The 20,564-nt window shown below is 40.7% G+C and overlaps 1 protein-coding gene across 1 annotated transcript in view; it reads right to left on the bottom strand.

Annotated features, from left to right (window-relative positions):
• Positions 1 to 314: 314 nt before the first annotated feature.
• LOC134803798 (ubiquitin carboxyl-terminal hydrolase 37-like) overlaps positions 315 to 20,564 on the bottom strand; it is a 59,784-nt gene continuing 39,534 nt past the window's right edge. Inside the window, exons 8-13 of the mRNA XM_063776634.1 lie at positions 19,490 to 19,642; positions 16,573 to 16,666; positions 14,524 to 14,612; positions 12,125 to 12,264; positions 10,475 to 10,553; positions 315 to 9,012 (exon numbers count right to left, since the gene is read on the bottom strand). Coding sequence (XP_063632704.1) covers positions 8,937 to 9,012; positions 10,475 to 10,553; positions 12,125 to 12,264; positions 14,524 to 14,612; positions 16,573 to 16,666; positions 19,490 to 19,642 — 631 coding nt within the window. The 3' untranslated portion in view covers positions 315 to 8,936. The remainder of the gene's footprint in view (positions 9,013 to 10,474; positions 10,554 to 12,124; positions 12,265 to 14,523; positions 14,613 to 16,572; positions 16,667 to 19,489; positions 19,643 to 20,564) is intronic.

The following is a 20,564-nucleotide window of genomic DNA, read 5'->3' as shown; positions in this document are numbered from 1 at the left end:
ATCCATGTTAAAAATAAAATATTTTAAATTGTACCTAATTAACAAAACATGTCTTCGTATTTAATTACTTTCCAAGAATACAATTTAATTATTAAATATACCTAGATTTTGGTTATTTCTTGTGTATTTTTTCTTTTTAAGTAGGTGCAATAGATATTCGGTATTCGGCCGAATAGTAGGTAACATTCGGCCGAATACCGAATATTCGGCAAAGTGGCCGAATAGGCCTAATACCGAATAGTTGCCGAATATTCGTGGCATCTCTAGTAATTATGTAACTTAGTTGGGATTTTCCATAAATAAATACAATCACACAAAATGCAATATTTTATTTTTCCATACAACTCTGTAGGGACCGAGTATTAGCATCCATTTAAAATTTAAACAATATTCAACGCAAGTGAAAACATCACTTAATTATCTCTTCATTTGGAGTTAATAATATAGGTATTATTCTGAATATAATATGTATAATTACAATATATGCCCCCTCTTGTTATATAATGATTTTTACCTTTACGGCCCCACAGACACACATACATACATATCTGAGCCAATACCAAAATAGTACCTTTTTGTGATTCCTTACACCGTACAGTGTGACGTATATAGACTGGGCTTTTTTATACCACGTCGGTGGCAAACAAGCATACGGCCTGTCTGATGGTAAGCCATCATCGTAGCCTATGGATTCCTGCAACTTCAGACCTGTTACATGCGCGGTCCCAACCCTTTAAAAATCTGTACACTCCTTTTTTTAAGGATACTGTAGGCCCTCGGAAAAACCTCAAAAATGTGCCATTCTCAACCAAAAGGGTACTTAGTGTCGGTTGCTAAGAAGGCGCTATTTCCATATAGCTTCAATTTATCGACAACAATGTGGTACTCTTTAATTGAAAACGACTCATATGGCCTCACATTTATTTGAAAATGGCGGAGCCTTGGGTATTCGCGAGGTCTACACCTACAGCTTACAGAACCACTCATATTATAGATAAACTGTACATAATATTTAGCTCAGATAAATTTGTATTGTTTCACGCATAACTTCAAAAGTATAAATCGTCAAGGTGACAAGCAAAACTCACTAATTACCACCACAAGGTCATAGCCATAGTGAACCATATCAGTACTCGAATAAGGTTGATTGTTGTTTAATTATTTTTTAGTAATTAGTGAGTTTTGCTTGTCACCTGACGAAATAAACCTATTTTAGTGGGGGACAGAGATGGCAACATTCTCGATATTAGAGTAATAAATAATGTGATGGGTGAAGGAACTAATTTATACCGCTCGCGTCGAATGATGGTCCCTGTGACAGTTACTTCAAGCAGGGGTGCGAAACTCCTCCCTTCGGGCTAACTCGGCTCCGCTCGGCTCAGCATTGCTCCGAGCAATTATTAGGGTTGACACAACTTGACGACCCTTTGCGTGCACGACCACAGATAAGATAATGACCTGAATTTTGACAACTCTAAATAGCCTAAAGAAAGGGACAGCATGATTCAACCCTGAATCGCTGTCAAACTTCGGTTTTGTAGGAAGTTTCCTTTCTGTACGGTAGTACTATTATTTATTCTGTGCTTCAAGTATCTTCTGATTAAGCATTATTAAAAAAATATTAAAGCAATATGACAGTAAGTCTTTTAATATTTGATTGTTACCTTATAAAACAAAGTCCCCCGGCACGTCTGTCTGTATGTATGTTCGCGATAAACTCAAAAACTTCTGAACCGATTTTAATGCGGTTTTCACCTATCAATAGTGATTCTTGAGGAAGTTTTAGGTGTATAATTTAAGGTTTTGGGTAACCCGTGCGAAGCCGGGGCGGGTGGCTAGTTCTAAATAAATTAATGTCCTAAATAATAAAAAAAATTTACGTGGCAGCTACTCCATATAAAACAGAACTGTCATAGGCGCCATCATTTGTCGCGCGGGGTAGTGTCACCTTCAAAGAAAAGGCACCAGTGAAGGCATGATTGGTCACGTTTATTTTCTTTTTCACTCGGTGGCTAACGAGCATACATATCGTACGATAGTAAGCGGTTACAGTGGCATATGGACGCTTGCAACTCAAACAGCTAAACATATGCGTTGCTTACATTTTTAAACATGTTAAAAATAACGTACACGTATACGCAGTGATCCCTTTTCTCTAGAAACGACACTTTTTTACAGTGATATAGAAATTACAAGAAGTAATTATATTTGTGAATTTGTGATGATCCGAATTTGTTTAACAGAGACGAATTAATGATAGAAACTGTTAACCTTTTCGACGCCGTGTCAAACACAAAACCTGTCACGCGGACGCCACGTCACCCAAGTGTCAAAACTGAAATTGAACTTTATGCATATGCACGTAGTAGGTCTATGTTGCTCTGTGGTCTGTGACCGATTAATCGGTCTTTGGCGTTGAACCTGCGGTGCGGATATATCGGTCATTGGCGTCCAAGAGGTTAAACCGAATATCAATTTTATTTTAGTAAGAATATATAAATTGAGTTTATCGTTACAGCAAGTATAGGAACTCCTTACCTGTCCTTTAACCTTTTCCACGCCAACGACGGATATATCCGCACCGTAAGTCCGATAAGACGGGTTAATCCCTCACAGACCACAGAGCAAAATAGACCTAAAGTGTCATTCTATGAAACTTGCTAACTATGTAAACAAGTCACTAGTAAATTCATCATTCAAAGACAATTTCAATATGGCGGTTTGTTTACATAGTTAGCAAGTTCCATAGAATAAATAAATAAATAAATATTATAGGACATTTTTTACACAAATTGACTAAGCCCCACGGTAAGCTCAAGAAAGCTTGTGTTGTGGGTACTCAGACAACGATATATATAATATATAAATACTTAAATACATAGAAAACAACCATGACTCAGGAACAAATATCTGTATGATTATACAAATAAATGCCCTTACCAGGATTCGAACCCGGGACCATCGGCTTCATAGGCAGGGTCACTACCCACTATGCCAGACGGGTCGTCAGAATCAGAATGACACTATGTGCATATGCATAAAGTTCAACTTCAGTTTTGACACTTCGGTGACGTTGGCTTTTTTTTTCGTCCATCTGGACAGGCTAGAGCTCTATGCCATACTGCCTTGTCATAAGTAGCGGTGACGTTGGCGTCAGAGTGACAGCTTTTGTGTTTGACACGGCGTCGAAAAGGTTAAAATTGCCACGTAAAATCCGATATCTGCTAGGCATATAGTTTCCGAAAACTCCTTATAATTTCCATATCAAAGTTTATCACATATTAAGAGCATTGATATACACCGTGGGCCTATTAAACCGGAGAGATTTTAAAGGTGTATTCTTGACTGCATTTCGAGATTTAAATGTCATACAAAGTTTCCTGAAATCGATCTTGTTTTAGAGATAATGTAAATTTTTGTGAAATTTATTTTCTATAAAAACTTAGTGAAAAACGCAGTTTTGTCTGCGACGCTGCGACTATGTGACTTGATTTAGACACACCTACTGACAAACATTACCTAAAGTTTTAAAGAAAACTCGCAATTCTAATTTATTCGTTATAATGTTTTTTTCGCCAAGATGTAAAAAGAAATAACGTGTTGTGTGCAGAAAATGCCAAAAAAAATTTTTTTTCTGTAAAAAAAAACTTTTTGCCCAAAATTCATATAACAGTTTTTGCTCCTTTAATGACCTCTGGAATGCGTGGTTAAAATCTGTGGGGTTTAATTGGCCCACGGCTTAAAGCATTTAGTAACTGGAGACGTCGTGGCTGTCATTTTCTGTACAAAACAGTCTGCCGATGTTTGCGGGGGAGGGGACGTCAAATGTATTGCTATTTCTACATGATTTGCACGTAACGTACAAATTAGGGATGTTGCGGATGCAGATTTTTTGACATCCGCGGATCCGGATATTTAAAGTCTCACATCCGCGGATGCGGATGTCAAGATTAGGTACTTAAAAAACGTCAAATATTTCATTTTTAGCAATTTTTATTAAAAATAAACGAAACGTTTAGATATTTGAACAAGAATATAGGTGCGTTTTATTTAATAAACTGTAACTTGGCCGACTTTTCGGGATCTAGACGATTTCGTTGTATATAATGACGAAATTACCTAGCACTTACGCCGCCGGCGCCGCCGCTAATACGTCCCTGTTACCGACTTGGTCGACATACGCATCATGCGGATGCTCCGCATCGATTTCATGCGGATGCGGATGTTGAAAATCATGGATGTTTGCGGATGCGGATGCGAATATCCGCAACATCCCTAGTACAAATAGCCGGTTTTCGGCAGAGGGGTAAGCTCTTAAAGGCGATTCCAGTTATTAAATGCTCTAAGGCCCACGGTGTATGTATATTTGTTAAAAAAGCTTAAATTATGAGTAATCCAACTCCAACCAAGCTTCACGTGACATAAGTACAATTAATGTAATAACCTAATTTCTCGATAGATTTTTAAAAACTCAACAAATTTAAAACGAATTGACTATCAATGATAAAGCTTTTGCATTAAATATTTATATTATAAATGTGAGAATATAACATTATGGTGGAGGGAACTTTGTACGAGGTGCTTTGGGGTTATTACGAAACATCTCTACTTTTACGCGTTACACTTAAAACAAACGTTCACTGATAGTATAAAGTATAAAACAAATTCGTTAAATTTGACAGCTGATACAGATGGCGCTGTATTGCTAAACAGTCACCATTAGACCGGAGCGGCCAGTATTCAAAAATATCTGAACAAAACCAGTCCAGTCAAAACCAGTTGTAATATTCAGTCAATCAAAACCTGTAATATCAAGACGTTAAAGTGCATGTTCAGATATTTTTAAACACATTGGCCGCTCCGATATATCTGATGGCAACTGAATTACAATAATATATAGATTCGGTTCGCAATTTCGATTCAGTGTCCACAAAATTTATGGCGCACTATAACGCCATCTATTTTAGCTTTTAAATTAGAGGCCACGATTTTTTTCGTAGGACTTTTTTGCTTATATTCATAAGTTATAATGTGAAATCAAAATTATATAATAGCATGAATTTGAGAAATATAACAGTCGAATTATGGAATTACTGGCCGTTCGTAATTACCCCAAAGCACCTCTTTTATTCTACACGCAGATCGTATTGGTATACGGACACATTCTTGAATTATAAAATACAGTAAAGCCCTTTGTACGATTTAATATTTTTTTCCTTTAAGTTTAAATTTATAATCGTATTAAGGTTTTAATGTATATTTTTATTTTCAGCGTATTTTAACAGAATGTGGTTCGCCGGTCGAAGCATTTAGCAGATGGCGCTACCATAGCTTGTCCTGTCAAGCCCTAGAATTACGTAATTTTTAATGCCCTGGATGCCAGCCCTTTAAGCCAAATCTTATTTAAAAAGGGGCCAGCTATGATGGCGCCATCTATGCAAACCTTTGACAGTTGCCAACCCCATTGTTAACTTACGTATATTTTAAATACTTTCCTGATAGTCAGTTATAATTATAAATAATACTAGAAAACCGTAATGCAGTAATACAATTAGCGCCACTTGCACCAATTCACTAACCCGGGGTTAACCGGTTAAACCGGGTGTTACCATGGTTACCAGTGCAATTTGACACTGGGTTAACGGTTTAATCACGTAACCCCGAGTTAGTTGGATGGTGCAAGTGGACCTTAGTTATCTAATAAAGGTGAGAATCCAAATTGTGTGAGGTGAGATTTGGCCTAAATAACTTTTTTCTAAAAAGTGTACTAATTACTTTAAAAAAAAAACATTTTTTGGGTTATTTCGATTTCAATAGTAAACAGTTATAGGGACCGTGCGCGTTGGAGGGTCTGCCATCTTGTGGCCTGAATCGGAAACATATGTGCACATGTACTTTGCAAAAGCAAGTGCTACCATCTACCGTTCTCGTCGGTACGTTTCCTTGTGCATAGTAGGTTCTGCCATCTTGTGGGCTACATCGGAAGCATAAACGACACATTTACGCCTCGCGCAAAAATCTGACGGATCCTATGCTGCCCCCTATAGTTCACGCACGGGGCCTATTAACTAATTTCGTACCTAACGTAATTTCTCAGTAAAAGTTATATTTTCAAGATTACCCCAACTTACCTCACATAATCAGGATATACTAAATAACATTCACAATAAATAGTTTAATAAATTATTTTTATATTTATCATTTTATATATTAATAATTAAATAAGCATATACACTCATATGTACATAAGGACGCAATTTACAACTTTAACGCGTCTGTATACTATCAACCAGAGACCAGTTAACAACAGACCGTCAAAAACACCATTTGTGACATTCCACGGGTAAAGGTACCTTATAACTACGCTATTATTAACAACGCGCCAATACTATAGTAGACGCAAACTGACGGCCGGGGTCGTAAAACTTCTCATTCACACTCGCGTGGTCGTAGGTAGAGTGAGAGAGACAGTGATATGACCCCAGTCGTCTGTTTTGCGCATACTATAATGCGGTGCTTCGTGTCTTAAGCGCCGACCTCCATAAGGTATCCTTTCCCGTGGAACGTCACATTTGATAACTAGCGATGGCGTTATAATTATAACACTTGCGTAGCTCATAGGCCCATAAACAATATATGGAACTGAGACAGCGCCTTTTTAACAAGAATAACGCAACTTCGTATATCAGTCGTTATTGTTAACTGGTCTATGCTATGAAAAAAAAAATCTCTATAGTATTTTGTCCACTCTTTTTAATTTTATCTTATTTCTATTTAAAACTAAAGTTTGCAGTTTAGAGGCAAGATGGCTAAAACGAGCAATTTTTCGTTCATGTGGCAAATAAGAGTACGGACCGTCTGATGGTAAGCGGACACCGTAGCCTGCAGGCGTCCGTATTAAAACTCAACGAAATAAGTGTCTTCTTTTATTTATTTGTGGCTTTCCATCACAGAAGGCTCCTTATACTTCAAGTGCAATAAGGTCATTTTTATCTAAAATTCCAACAGAACACATGAACCAGGGACCCTTTTGTGATGGAGAGCCACATTTATCGTATCAATGTATAATTTTATGTTCACTAATATAATGTTATTAAATGCTAAAAAATATTGATACCAAACTATGAATATTACATATATTTCGTACGAAAATATAAGTTGGTAACTCCTAACTTATTTATACAACGAAAATTGCTCGTTTCTCATAAAGTTATCCATTTTAACTGCGTCATAATTGTATTCTTTATGAAGCCGTTTCAAAAAAACTATTCAATAGTCCGTCCAAGCTTAACAACTTAACAATGTGTGGGAGCGTCATTATAAACGTCATATTTTTATAGAAATTTGACATAAACACATTCAAGGCCAAGAACCCGACAGTCGGGTACACTGTTCGTAGCGACTACGCGCTCCATACGGCGAAAACGTGGCTACGCACTACGAGCGTAACCCACAGCACTTAGTGGCAATGAATGTGTTAATGATGACACGCCACACTTTGTAATTACAAATGTCATGCATAGTTAGCTTGGTCCGATTCGAAACATTTTGGTAACAATATTCAGCGGACTATTTCACATAAATACTTTTTCTTAGTTTATTTGAAACAACTTCGTTTTACTCCAGTCAACGAGGTGTTTTCGCCATTATTTATACCGTCCGAGATTCACGTGATTTGAGCTGTAGAATATGGGTTTCATGTGGTCTTAGATATAATAAAAAAATACAAGTTAACTATGTATACCAAATATCGGTAACAGTAAAAAATAATTACGTTTAGGTTTTCTTTCAAAAAAAATTTTTTTTGTCCAAAAAAAAACAAATTTTGAAATAAACTTATATGGCGTTATTTATAAACAAAGCCCGTTTTGACGGGAAAAATTATGTGCTGACGTCTCAATAGTACGAGGACACATGTCGATATAAAAACACGATGTACTGTACCACCGTTATGAAATTAAGAAGTATTATACTGCCCGATTCGAACTTTAAGATACGTCAATTAATAGACCTAGAAACGATAGTATATATCAGTGTCAAAAGTGACGTTTTTGTTTGAAGAAACCTCACATTTGACACTGACGTATCAAATCCATATAGTTTCTAGATCTATTAATTGACTTATCTTAAAGCTCGAATCGGGCCGATAGTTGTACACAAAATTAAAATGGACTGTTTGTATTTTTTAAATATTTTATATAATTTTCGAAATATACAATTGTTTAATCAATAAATTTCTAATTCTGATTCAAAAAATTTCGTATGGATGTCGATAGAATAGTCCATATTTTAAGCACTAGAAAAAAATGCATTTTTGCTCCCGTCAAACCGGGCTTTGATAATTTATAACTGTTCGTCAAATCTAACAAACCGTTGATATTAAATCCTTATAATCCTATAAGTGTACTCTGTATTCGATACTAAACTTTCGTGAGACATATTTTAAAATGGTTTCACTCACTTGAATTTTTTGCAGTCGCCGCGAGCACTCGAGCCTGAGGAAGGGCCCCCGACGGGCCCAAAACATGTCGCCAATAGCGACTAAAAATTCAAGTGCATAGACTAGGAATCCTCTAGACGGAGTTTAGAGCAATTATTTCATGCAACCGATGCTACCAAAAATGCGGGGGTGCGCGGGACGAGGTTAGCGAGATTCCGTGCTGTGATTGGTCCGTTCAAACGACGAACGAGTTCACGGACGTCACACAAAGATACTTTCGACTCGAACATGGAGTAAATTTACCGTATGCGTGGCAGAGGGGGTAGCGCGACTATGCTCAGTCTGGAGGATGTTTTGCCTATGTTCAAGTGAGTGAAACCGTTGTCGTATAAACATTGTACGCTGTATCATGATGAATAGCGGACGGAGCAATAGTGATCAAAGTAGGAGCACCTCGTTGACTGGGCTAGTATTAGTATGTATTGACTGGCGTACACTAGGAGCGGGCCAGCTCGTAGAACAGCACGTAGGCCTCCGACGACACCACGTTGCGCGGGTTGATTGGAGTCACTCTGAAAATACATGGAAAATAATAAAATAAAATAAAAATGTAAAAAAACGGGTCAAGTGCGAGTCGGTTCCGTACCGTAATGCAAAAAACGGCAAAAAAAACGGTCACCCATCCGAGTACTGACCCCGCCCGACGTTGCTTAACTTCAGTCAAAAATCACGTTTGTTGTATGGGAGCCCCACTTAAATCTTAATTTTATTGTTTTTAGTATTTGTTGTTATAGCGGCAACAGAAATACATCATCTGTGAAAATTTCAGCTGTCTAGCTATCACAGATCACGAGATACAGCCTGGTGACAGACGGACGGACGGGCAGCGGAGTCTTAGTAATAGGGTCCCGTTTTACCCTTTGGGTATGGAACCCTAAAAACCCGTAGGGGTCGGATCAAAACCTAAGTAATTATAGTCCGACTCACGCTTGACTGCATATTTCTAATAGGTTTTCCTGTCATCTATAGGTATAGGACCCCTTTGTGTATGTTTTTCATAATTTTAGACCCAGTAGTTTCGGAGGTAAAGGGGGGAGGGGGAATGGTCGGACAGACAGACAGACGCACGAGTGATCCTATAAGGGTTAGGTATGTTTTTTTCTTTGAGTTACGGAGCCCTAAGAATAGAAACCAGCTTTCAAATTAAAAAAACTGGCCAAGTGCGAGTCGGACTCGCCCACCGAGGGTTCCGTACAAATTTAACGTTTTTTTTTACAAATTTGTAGTTTACAGATTCTTCCTTGTATTTGTAATATAAGGCGATATTACTTGCCAAATTCCATAGTTTTAGGTCAACGGGAAGTAACCTGTACATTTTGATTCCCTTGAGAGTGTCGAAATATACGTTTTTTGCGGCATACACGGCCGCATCTTTTTTTTACGTTAACTTAGAAGTTTGGTTCTTTCCCAGCTTCAAAGGATCGTAGACCTGACTATATGGTTTTAATTTCAACTCGATACCTCGACGCGTTCCCGAGATAGGGTCTTGACAGACAGACGGACGGACGGACAGCAAAGTGATCCTATAAGGGTACCGTTTTTTTTTGAGGTACAGAACCCTAAAAACTGTATCCACATCGGTCTTCCTGTGACTCGTACCTACTTAGGCCACTCAGCACTGAAAAGTTCTACTATATGAGGGTTGTATAAAATACTAATGGTATGTAGCTACCTCGAGTCGTTGTATTCGTGCCAGTCGCCCGTGTAGGGGTGCTTGCAGTACGCCGTGTAGTGCTGTTGTCTCGTACCTACTTAGGCCACTCAGCACTGAAAAGTTCTACTATATGAGGGTTGTATAAAATACTAATGGTATGTATGTAGCTACCTCGAGTCGTTGTATTCGTGCCAGTCGCCCGTGTAGGGGTGCTTGCAGTACGCCGTGTACTGCTGCTGTCTCGTACCTACTTAGGCCACTCAGCACTGAAAAGTTCTACTATATGAGGGTTGTATAAAATACTAATGGTATGTAGCTACCTCGAGTCGTTGTATTCATGCCAGTCGCCCGTGTATGGGTGCTTGCAGTACGCCGTGTAGTGTCCCGAGTATGTCGTGCCTGCCAACATATTCATATTATTATATTAATATCTGGGAGACCGAGCTTTGCTCGGTAAACATATAAAAACTCAAAATGCGCGTTTTCCCAGAGATAACAAATAGCTAGATCGGTTTATCGCCCCCGAAAAGCCCCATATAGCAAATTTCATCAAAATCGTTAGAGCCGTTTCCGAGATCCCCGAAATATATATATAAATAAGTATACATATAAAGAAATAAATAAACAAGAATTGGTCGTTTAAAGGTATTACATTCATATGCATTTTATTAGCATTAATCATACATTGTCAGTGTTATAATTAGGTACATATGTAGGTATGAAAGATGGATGTCAAACATAAATACATTAATACAAAAAAATACAACAATAAAATTATAAGAATGTCAAAAAAAATTAAAATAATAATTAATCGTCGTGCTATTCATCCAAGAATTCAACAACGGAATAATAACACACACAATTATGTAGCACTCAATAAAACAAACTATAAGTCTATCAAGCCATTTCTGTCAGTAGAAAAAGCGGTAAATAAAAAAAAAATTACGCGCGAAGGTTTATCATCCCAAAGAAAATTTTAATTTCGCGCCTTTTTCTACTGACAAAGTTGTGTGACTGAGAGTGATGTCTATATATATTCCGTCGCTGTCTGTGTGTTTACCTGAGTGGTTGCTGACCGCGTACAGGTTGTAGACGGCCTGTTGCGACTTGCTGGCGGCGTACGGCGACATGTCCAGCCCTGTCAGAGGGAACTCCACCACCACATTCAGTCTGTCTGTCTGTGTGTTTACCTGAGTGGTTGCTGACCGCGTACAGGTTGTAGACGGCCTGTTGCGACTTGCTGGCGGCGTACGGCGACATGTCCAGCCCTGTCAGAGGGAACTCCACCACCACATTCAGTCTGTCTGTCTGTGTGTTTACCTGAGTGGTTGCTGACCGCGTACAGGTTGTAGACGGCCTGTTGCGACTTGCTGGCGGCGTACGGCGACATGTCCAGCCCTGTCAGAGGGAACTCCACCACCACATTCAGTCTGTCTGTCTGTGTGTTTACCTGAGTGGTTGCTGACCGCGTACAGGTTGTAGACGGCCTGTTGCGACTTGCTGGCGGCGTACGGCGACATGTCCAGCCCTGTCAGAGGGAACTCCACCACCACATTCAGTCTGTCTGTCTGTGTGTTTACCTGAGTGGTTGCTGACCGCGTACAGGTTGTAGACGGCCTGTTGCGACTTGCTGGCGGCGTACGGCGACATGTCCAGCCCTGTCAGAGGGAACTCCACCACCACATTCAGTCTGTCTGTCTGTGTGTTTACCTGAGTGGTTGCTGACCGCGTACAGGTTGTAGACGGCCTGTTGCGACTTGCTGGCGGCGTACGGCGACATGTCCAGCCCTGTCAGAGGGAACTCCACCACCACATTCAGTCTGTCTGTCTGTGTGTTTACCTGAGTGGTTGCTGACCGCGTACAGGTTGTAGACGGCCTGTTGCGACTTGCTGGCGGCGTACGGCGACATGTCCAGCCCTGTCAGAGGGAACTCCACCACCACATTCAGTCTGTCTGTCTGTGTGTTTACCTGAGTGGTTGCTGACCGCGTACAGGTTGTAGACGGCCTGTTGCGACTTGCTGGCGGCGTACGGCGACATGTCCAGCCCTGTCAGAGGGAACTCCACCACCACATTCAGTTTGCCGCGGAAACGCTCCGTTGGTGAGAACCTGCCAATATAAACAAGCATGTTTACAATACAATACTCTTTACAGTACATATGGTCCCATTTTCCCGCACTAGTGCGTAAAATATCACTTTTCGTGCGTATGTCAAAAGTTTAAAGGGCCATATGTGCTGTAAAACGTTGTACGATACACGTGCGAATAGTTAATTCGCAACTCGTGTCGATTTAAAACACTCCCTTCGGTCGTGTTTTAATTTATCGCCACTCGTTTCGAATTTCCTCTTTTCCGCACTTGTATCGTAAATAACTATTATTGCACACCTCACATAGTTTACAGTAAATGTACAGTAACATAAACAAAGACAATTGAATAGAGGCATAGATGTAACAGCAGGCGGTCTTATCGCTTAAGAGCGATCTCTTCCAGACAACATTTTGGTGTCGGAGACAATAGAATTAGAATATAGGTGGCGCATATTTAGGTGAGAAGCAAAACAGGGGTAAGGTAAGAAAGTTCACAAACATCTTTACAAATCAATGTTCCAAAAATATGTTAACACGCCTCTAAGACATTGACCATAAGGTCGTGTAAATATATTTTTCACCTCAGCAGCTCGAACAAGGGTACTTTGCTTCTTAAAAACAGTGAGCAAAATCGCATTTTGCTCACTGAGTGAGACAAAATGACATTCAAGTGACCTTTATAGTCAAATGTCATTTCAACATGCGGGGTCTAATACAAGTTCGATATACTTGGGTTCTATTATCTCTGTCCCTCTAGGTATGTTCTCACTGCTTAAGGTGAAAAATTTATGTGTACTACACGAGATCAAAGTTATTTACATCTCGTGCGCTTTTGAATCCCTTACTACGCTCAAGATTCTAAATTAGATTCACTCGCTACGCTCGTGAATCTATTATAGAATCTTTCGCTTGCACGGGACTCAAAATAAGCACTCGAAGAAATATCAAACTTTGATCTCTTGTTGTACAAATAACTATTTCATTTCTCATGCTCTGAAAGAGGGTCATTGTTGTTCATTTTAGATTCCAAGTACGATTTTATGACTTTTTTTACGATAAGCAATTGATATTTCCATTCTGGTATTTGACTCCCCGTTCCATAAATACGAGTAACGATAACTTTTGCCTTAATTGTTATTTGAAAGTTCCCTAAAAAAATGTATAAAAATGTATACTTAGTCATGCTTTTCAAATAAGTTTTTGGCAAAAATTTCATTTTTGGTACAAGCTTTTATCGCTGACTGTACTTTCCTTACGACAGACAACTAATACTCATCGAGACAATTCTAAAAACCCCTAACACAATTAGGTTGCGTTGTTTCATCACAGAGTTCCTACGGCCACCTCCTGTCTCCATCATCAGATCAGCTCGACAGTACCATATTATGGTATTGTCATCAGAACTACATACAGCTGCCAATTTTCATGACGCTACGATCCTTGGAAGATGGTTAAATTAGTTACCTTAGATTCCATTACATGTTAGTTACATACAGGTCGACCTAATAAAAGCTTGTTAAAAACACATGTATTTTACTTTCCTCGTATTCGAAATGAAAAGTAGAGTGCTTAACTTGGGTGAAAGGCATCATTTCAGCTTCGGTCTATTGGCGCTCTCACTGCGTTCGAGCGCGAAACTACCTCGGCAGAAAGGAATGCCTTTCATCCCTTGGTTGACAATCTACTATTTAGAACGATTGCTTGTATATTTGTGAACTCGATCGTAAAAATGACATATCAAAAGTGACATTTCTGTACACGTACACACATTATTATATGTACTCACCGCTTGAGATGCAGCACTAGCACCTGCGGGAACTTGTGTACAGTGAACCACTTGAGGCACTTGCGCCGCACGCCGCACCGCGAACATGTCTGTACACGTACACACATTATTATATGTACTCACCGCTTGAGATGCAGCACTAGCACCTGCGGGAACTTGTGTACAGTGAACCACTTGAGGCACTTGCGCCGCACGCCGCACCGCGAACATGTCTGTACACGTACACACATTATTATATGTACTCACCGCTTGAGATGCAGCACTAGCACCTGCGGGAACTTGTGTACAGTGAACCACTTGAGGCACTTGCGCCGCACGCCGCACCGCGAACATGTCTGTACACGTACACACATTATTATATGTACTCACCGCTTGAGATGCAGCACTAGCACCTGCGGGAACTTGTGTACAGTGAACCACTTGAGGCACTTGCGCCGCACGCCGCACCGCGAACATGTCTGTACACGTACACACATTATTATATGTACTCACCGCTTGAGATGCAGCACTAGCACCTGCGGGAACTTGTGTACAGTGAACCACTTGAGGCACTTGCGCCGCACGCCGCACCGCGAACACGTCTGTACACATATACACATTATTTTTACGGGAATTATAGTACATTGTAGGTGAGGACGGAAACCCGCTAAAAGATGGACGAGTGCGTTTGAGGGCCGACACGTTAGTGGAGGCCCTCAAATAATACGAGTCCATCTTTAGCGTTTCCGGCCGAGGCATTACATAGTGCTTTTCACGACTACTGCGAGGAAATAAGAAAACATTTGCATAACTATAAGTACTAGCCCGCGATTTCTCTGGAAGCAAATTACTAGCCACTGCCTGTGCTGTCTCTTGAATTTCGGTAGGCGTCGGCGTAAGAATATGTATCATTTTCTTCACTAGAAGAACTCATTTTTATAGCGAGCGTAGATACGTGTTTCTTGTATTTTTTAGTCAAACACAATTTACACTATCCAATTCAGTGTTTTCAGATCCCGCCCTTTTTCCTTTTTTTTTATCACTTTAAGAGGCGTTTTTCTGTTATTTGTTTCAAACCGACTCTAAACTTAGAAGCGTTTTTGCTAAAAAAAACCACAAACAGCTACAAAAGTAAAACTTAATGGAGAATTGTTAAAAAGAATGACCTGAATGGTTTTGACATTTTTTTTTAAACAAGAAATTGGTCCTATAAATAACCTAATTTTATTTTTGAAAGAAAAAGTTGCGCCAAAAAAGACCTTTTATTGATTTTTATGTTTTAAATGATACGCATTGCTGTAGCGAACCGTCACCAATGACAGATGATGATAACAATGAAACATTGTAGTAGTGGTGGTTCAGGTGCTACAGCTATTGCCTACTTTCCAGCTTGGTTTTAGACTATCTATTGCCACATTTCCGAACAGTGGCGTGAAAAATACATTGTGTCATTTTTGAATATCTGGGAAACCATAAAAACTCAAGAATGGGCGTTTTCTCAGAGATAAGACCCAGCTAGATTGATTTTTCGCCCCGAAAACTCCCATATAGAAAATTTCATCGAAATCGTTAGAGCCGTTTCCGAGATCCCCGAAATATATAAATATACAAGAATTGCTCGTTTAAATATATTTTTTATAAAGAAACACAAACCTTATTAAGACTTCTGTTTGTTGCCAAGACAGTTTATGATTTCTGATATTAGATGATTTATTGATAATTCATTAGATACATATTGTTTTTTTTTTTATTGTTATGGACTTGAGGGCGGTGTTGCCCGTACATGATTTTGACATTGACATTTTTAATTTATATTATTTGCATGACTAAATTATAATTCAATAATTATGTACTATTTTTGCTATTTGCATGTATAAATTTGCCAGCGCTTTGGTGCGAACTGTAATGCTGTGTAAATATATTGTAATAAATAATAATGATGGTTGGTGTGTTTAGTTTGACAGCGCCACAGACGAGACATCCTCCAGACTGAGGGCCAGTTGCACCAAACTGTTCGTATCGTTAAAGAGTTCGCTAATTTTTTATGTATGGAAAGTTTCATAGTAAAGTGCCGGGGGGCGCCGGCTGACGTTGATCAGTCTGTCACATGTGGTTGCCGACTGGCCCTGGGCATAGTCGCGCTACCCCCTCTGCCACGCATACGGTAGTTTTACTCCATTTTCGAGTCGAAAGTGTCTTTGTGTGACGTCCGTGTCTTTGAACGGACCAATCACGGCACGGGACTCGCTCACCTCGTCCCCCGCACCCCCGTATTTTTGGCAGCATCGGTTTCATGAAATAATTGCTCTAAACTCCGTCTAGAGCAGCGGTCGGCAACCTTTTATTGCGTAGTTTTAGTAGCGTAGTTAACGAGGAGTAAGTTGACGCGGGCCGCACTTTGTTAATATTTATGACTTTATCAGACATTGTCGTTTCTCAATATTACATAGCCAGAGAGGCTCGCAGGCCGCAAGTGACAGTTTCACGAGCCGCATGCGGCCCGCGGGCCGCAGGTTGCCGACCGCCGGTCTAGAGGATTCCTAGTCTATGGATAGCACTGACCGGTTTCTCGTCTCCATCCATCTCCTCCTCCTTGGTGAAGTGTTGCAGACACTGCTGCAGCTTGAGGTTGCCCGTCCGCGACGGGATCGGCAAACTGGAACACAACAACAACCATTATACTTAATACAGTAATTTTATACATTTTGCGTTTGCGTCAAATCCGGTAGTTCTGATTTTTTGCAGACTTGTTTATGATGTTGGGCCAATGAATAATCCAAGTTTGAGACCTCGAGCGCCGAACGCAACTTTGCCAAAAATCGAAAAATCCGCGAAAAGTTCGGTTTTCTTTTAGATCTGGGCAATTATAACCCTAGGACTAGTTTTTGATAATATCTTCTCCAGAAGTTTTTAAGGTAGACAAAATTTGCTACAATACGAGACTAGAATTGTCTCTGTAGATCTAGGAGATTCCGAGATAGCCTTTCAAAATTTATAATTTTTTTTAAATTGAATTCGTAGGCTAAGTGAGTGCAGTGAGTATGCACTTTTGTCTCAGGGGATGCCGCTGGGGACGATGGTTTCTAAGATCAAACAAAGCTGATTTCGCCCGGTAGCCACGATATCGTACCGTGCCTACCCCCCAAAAAGGGAAGGGAAAGGGTCGGATCACCAGGTCCAAGCTATGCTGTATTTCTTCCTGCTCTTAGCAACTAGGGCAAGCTATATATCATTACACACATACATACACACAACATACATACTATACATATTATGTAAACCTGTGTTGTGTGCAATAAAGTGATTACTACTACTACTACAAACCTAACCTAACCTAACTATAGGATAACCTTGCGAAAATCCTGAAAAGTTAACGGTTTCAGAATTATGACTAATGATAATCTGACAATCATTACATTATGACTTTCAATGTCAAACAAAGGGACCCCGGTGGAAAGATTTGCTGGCTATGGATGAGGTCTTGGTGGCTCAGATGGCAGAGCGCTAGAGTATCGATCCAGAGGCCGTGAGTTCACTCACCCAAGACCGTAATATTTCCACTTTTAAATTTATTCTAAGCTTAATAGCATCGTTCGCAGACGTTTCTGCTTGTTAAAAATAACAACAACCATCATTAAACTTTGCGTTTAATACAGATGATTAAAATACACACACACATATAATCACGCCTATTTCCCGGAGGTATAGGCAGAGACCACGGATTTCCACTTGCTACGACCTTGACATACCTCTTTCGCTTCCTTCACTTTCATAACACTCCTCATACACGCTCGCCGGTTTAGGGTGAGGTTTAGGATTTCCCCGATCTAATCAGAGAAAGTCCGCCGAGGTCTACCCCTTCCAACTCCCACTTCCACTTCTCCCTTATACACTCTCTTTGTTAGCCTTCTTTCACTCATTCTTTCCACGTGTCCAAACCATCTCAACATACCTTTCTCAATTTTTGTCACTACATCTACATTCAGTCCACACTTTTCCCTTATCACTCTGTTCCTAATTCTATCTTGCAATCTCACACCACACACACTTCTCAACGCTCTCATTTCCACTGCATTCACTTGGCTCTGATGCCTCTTCTGCCATACCCAACTTTCGCTACCATACATAAGTGTAGGCACCAACACCCCTCTATGAACAGCCAACCGTGCTTTTTGCGACACCTTCTGGCTGCTCATAAAAGTGTTAAGTGCCCCATTCACACGATTTCCAGCACGCGATTTTTTTTATATTATCTCCATAACTGGGTCTACTCAGCTAATGTCCCAGAACGGGTCGAAAGTGACCGAGTCAGCTTTGCAATGCGTGCAGCGGAGCGTGGACTTGAGCTGGCCGACGAAGATGTCTGTATATTATGTCCATAACTGGGTCTACTCACCTAAGGTCCCAGAATGGGTCGAATGTGACGGAGTCAGCCTTGCAGTGCGTGCAGCGGAGCGTGAACTGACCGACGAAGATGTCTGTATATTACGTCCATAACTGGGTCTACTCACCTAAGGTCCCAGAATGGGTCGAATGTGACGGAGTCAGCTTTGCAATGCGTGCAGCGGAGCGTGGACTTGAGCTGACCGACGAAGATGTCTGTATATTACGTCCATAACTGGGTCTACTCACCTAAGGTCCCAGAATGGGTCTAAAGTGACGGAGTCAGTTTTGCAATGCGTGCAGCGGAGCGTGGACTTGAGCTGGCCGACGAAGATGTCTGTATATTATGTCCATAACTGGGTCTACTCACCTAAGGTCCCAGAATGGGTCTAAAGTGACGGAGTCAGTTTTGCAATGCGTGCAGCGGAGCGTGGACTTGAGCTGGCCGACGAAGATGTCTGTATATTACGTCCATAACTGGGTCTACTCACCTAAGGTCCCAGAATGGGTCTAAAGTGACGGAGTCAGTTTTGCAATGCGTGCAGCGGAGCGTGGACTTGAGCTGACCGACGAAGATGTCTGTATATTACGTCCATAACTGGGTCTACTCACCTAAGGTCCCAGAATGGGTCTAAAGTGACGGAGTCAGTTTTGCAATGCGTGCAGCGGAGCGTGGACTTGAGCTGACCGACGAAGATGTCTGTATATTACGTCCATAACTGGGTCTACTCACCTAAGGTCCCAGAATGGGTCTAAAGTGACGGAGTCAGTTTTGCAATGCGTGCAGCGGAGCGTGGACTTGAGCTGGCCGACGAAGATGTCTGTATATTACGTCCATAACTGGGTCTACTCACCTAAGGTCCCAGAATGGGTCTAAAGTGACGGAGTCAGTTTTGCAATGCGTGCAGCGGAGCGTGGACTTGAACTGACCGACGAAGATGTCTGTATATTATGTCCATAACTGGGTCTACTCACCTAAGGTCCCAGAATGGGTCGAATGTGACGGAGTCAGCTTTGCAGTGCGTGCAGCGGAGCGTGGACTTGAACTGACCGACGAAGATGTCTGTATATTATGTCCATAACTGGGTCTACTCACCTAAGGTCCCAGAATGGGTCGAAAGTGACGGAGTCAGCTTTGCAATGCGTGCAGCGGAGCGTGGACTTGAGCTGGCCGACGAATATATCGCCGACTCGGCTGTCTTCCATACGAAGGTAGCGCTGCCACGCCTCTTGGGCCTTGGCTGAATCGCTGGAACCATATAAGAAAATTAGTTAACAACATAAATAGGTTTTTTTGTAAATTGATACTACCACCATCAGATAGAGTCTGTTCGGAAAGAGAAGAGTCGTGTAATCACTGCGTGGAATGTATGGGGCCCTATACATTCCACGACTCTTCTCTTTCCGCACACTCTATATGGGGTCATCCATTAATTACGTCACACGAATTTCAAGGTTATTTAGGTTTTTTGACCCCTCCCTCCCTCCTTGTCAGACTTGGTCTCATTTGACAAACTCCTCCCCCCTGGTGTGACGTCACATTTTTTTCAACAATATCGGCAAATTGAATTAAGTATTGTTAATATTTTCTTCAATTTAAGAGCTGGGCTCGTGTCGGTGCAGCGTGATGAAGTTGTCTCCAAGTCGTGACCAAGGTGTCGGTCCGAAGCCAGCCCTTTAGTGTCCGGTACGAATTTTATCAAAATATTATAAAAAAAATAGTATTGAGTAGATTGGGCAAGAAAATTAAACGAATAAAAACGAATGTTGTTCCAAATACTTGTTATTTAACTGGACAGCGAATATAATAATTTAAATACATTTTCGGTTACTGATGAAGTGAAAGTGACGTCACAAAGTTTGTGACTCCCCCATCCCCCTTGTCACAACATGTCACATTTTCTTGACCCCCTCTCGCCCCCTAAATGTGTGATATAATCGACGACCCTTATCGAAGCAGCTTTACCTTACCTTTCCTTAAGGAGCGATTTCTTCCAGACAATCTATGGTATGGTATGGTATGTCCTCAAAATAGCATATAATTTATAGGTATCGTCTTGGGTCGTCCCATTCGTTTTCCGTCAAGTTCTTAAATTAGTCCTATTCTGCTTTCGTCACTCATTCTACATTGAAAGCCACCGACGATTGTGACAAATGTAGAATGAGTGACG

This window comes from Cydia splendana, chromosome 27 (genome assembly GCF_910591565.1).
Source record: "Cydia splendana chromosome 27, ilCydSple1.2, whole genome shotgun sequence".
Taxonomy (NCBI): domain Eukaryota; kingdom Metazoa; phylum Arthropoda; class Insecta; order Lepidoptera; family Tortricidae; genus Cydia; species Cydia splendana.
Note: the sequence above shows the minus strand (reverse complement) of the source record. Positions and strands in the feature narration are given on the sequence as shown.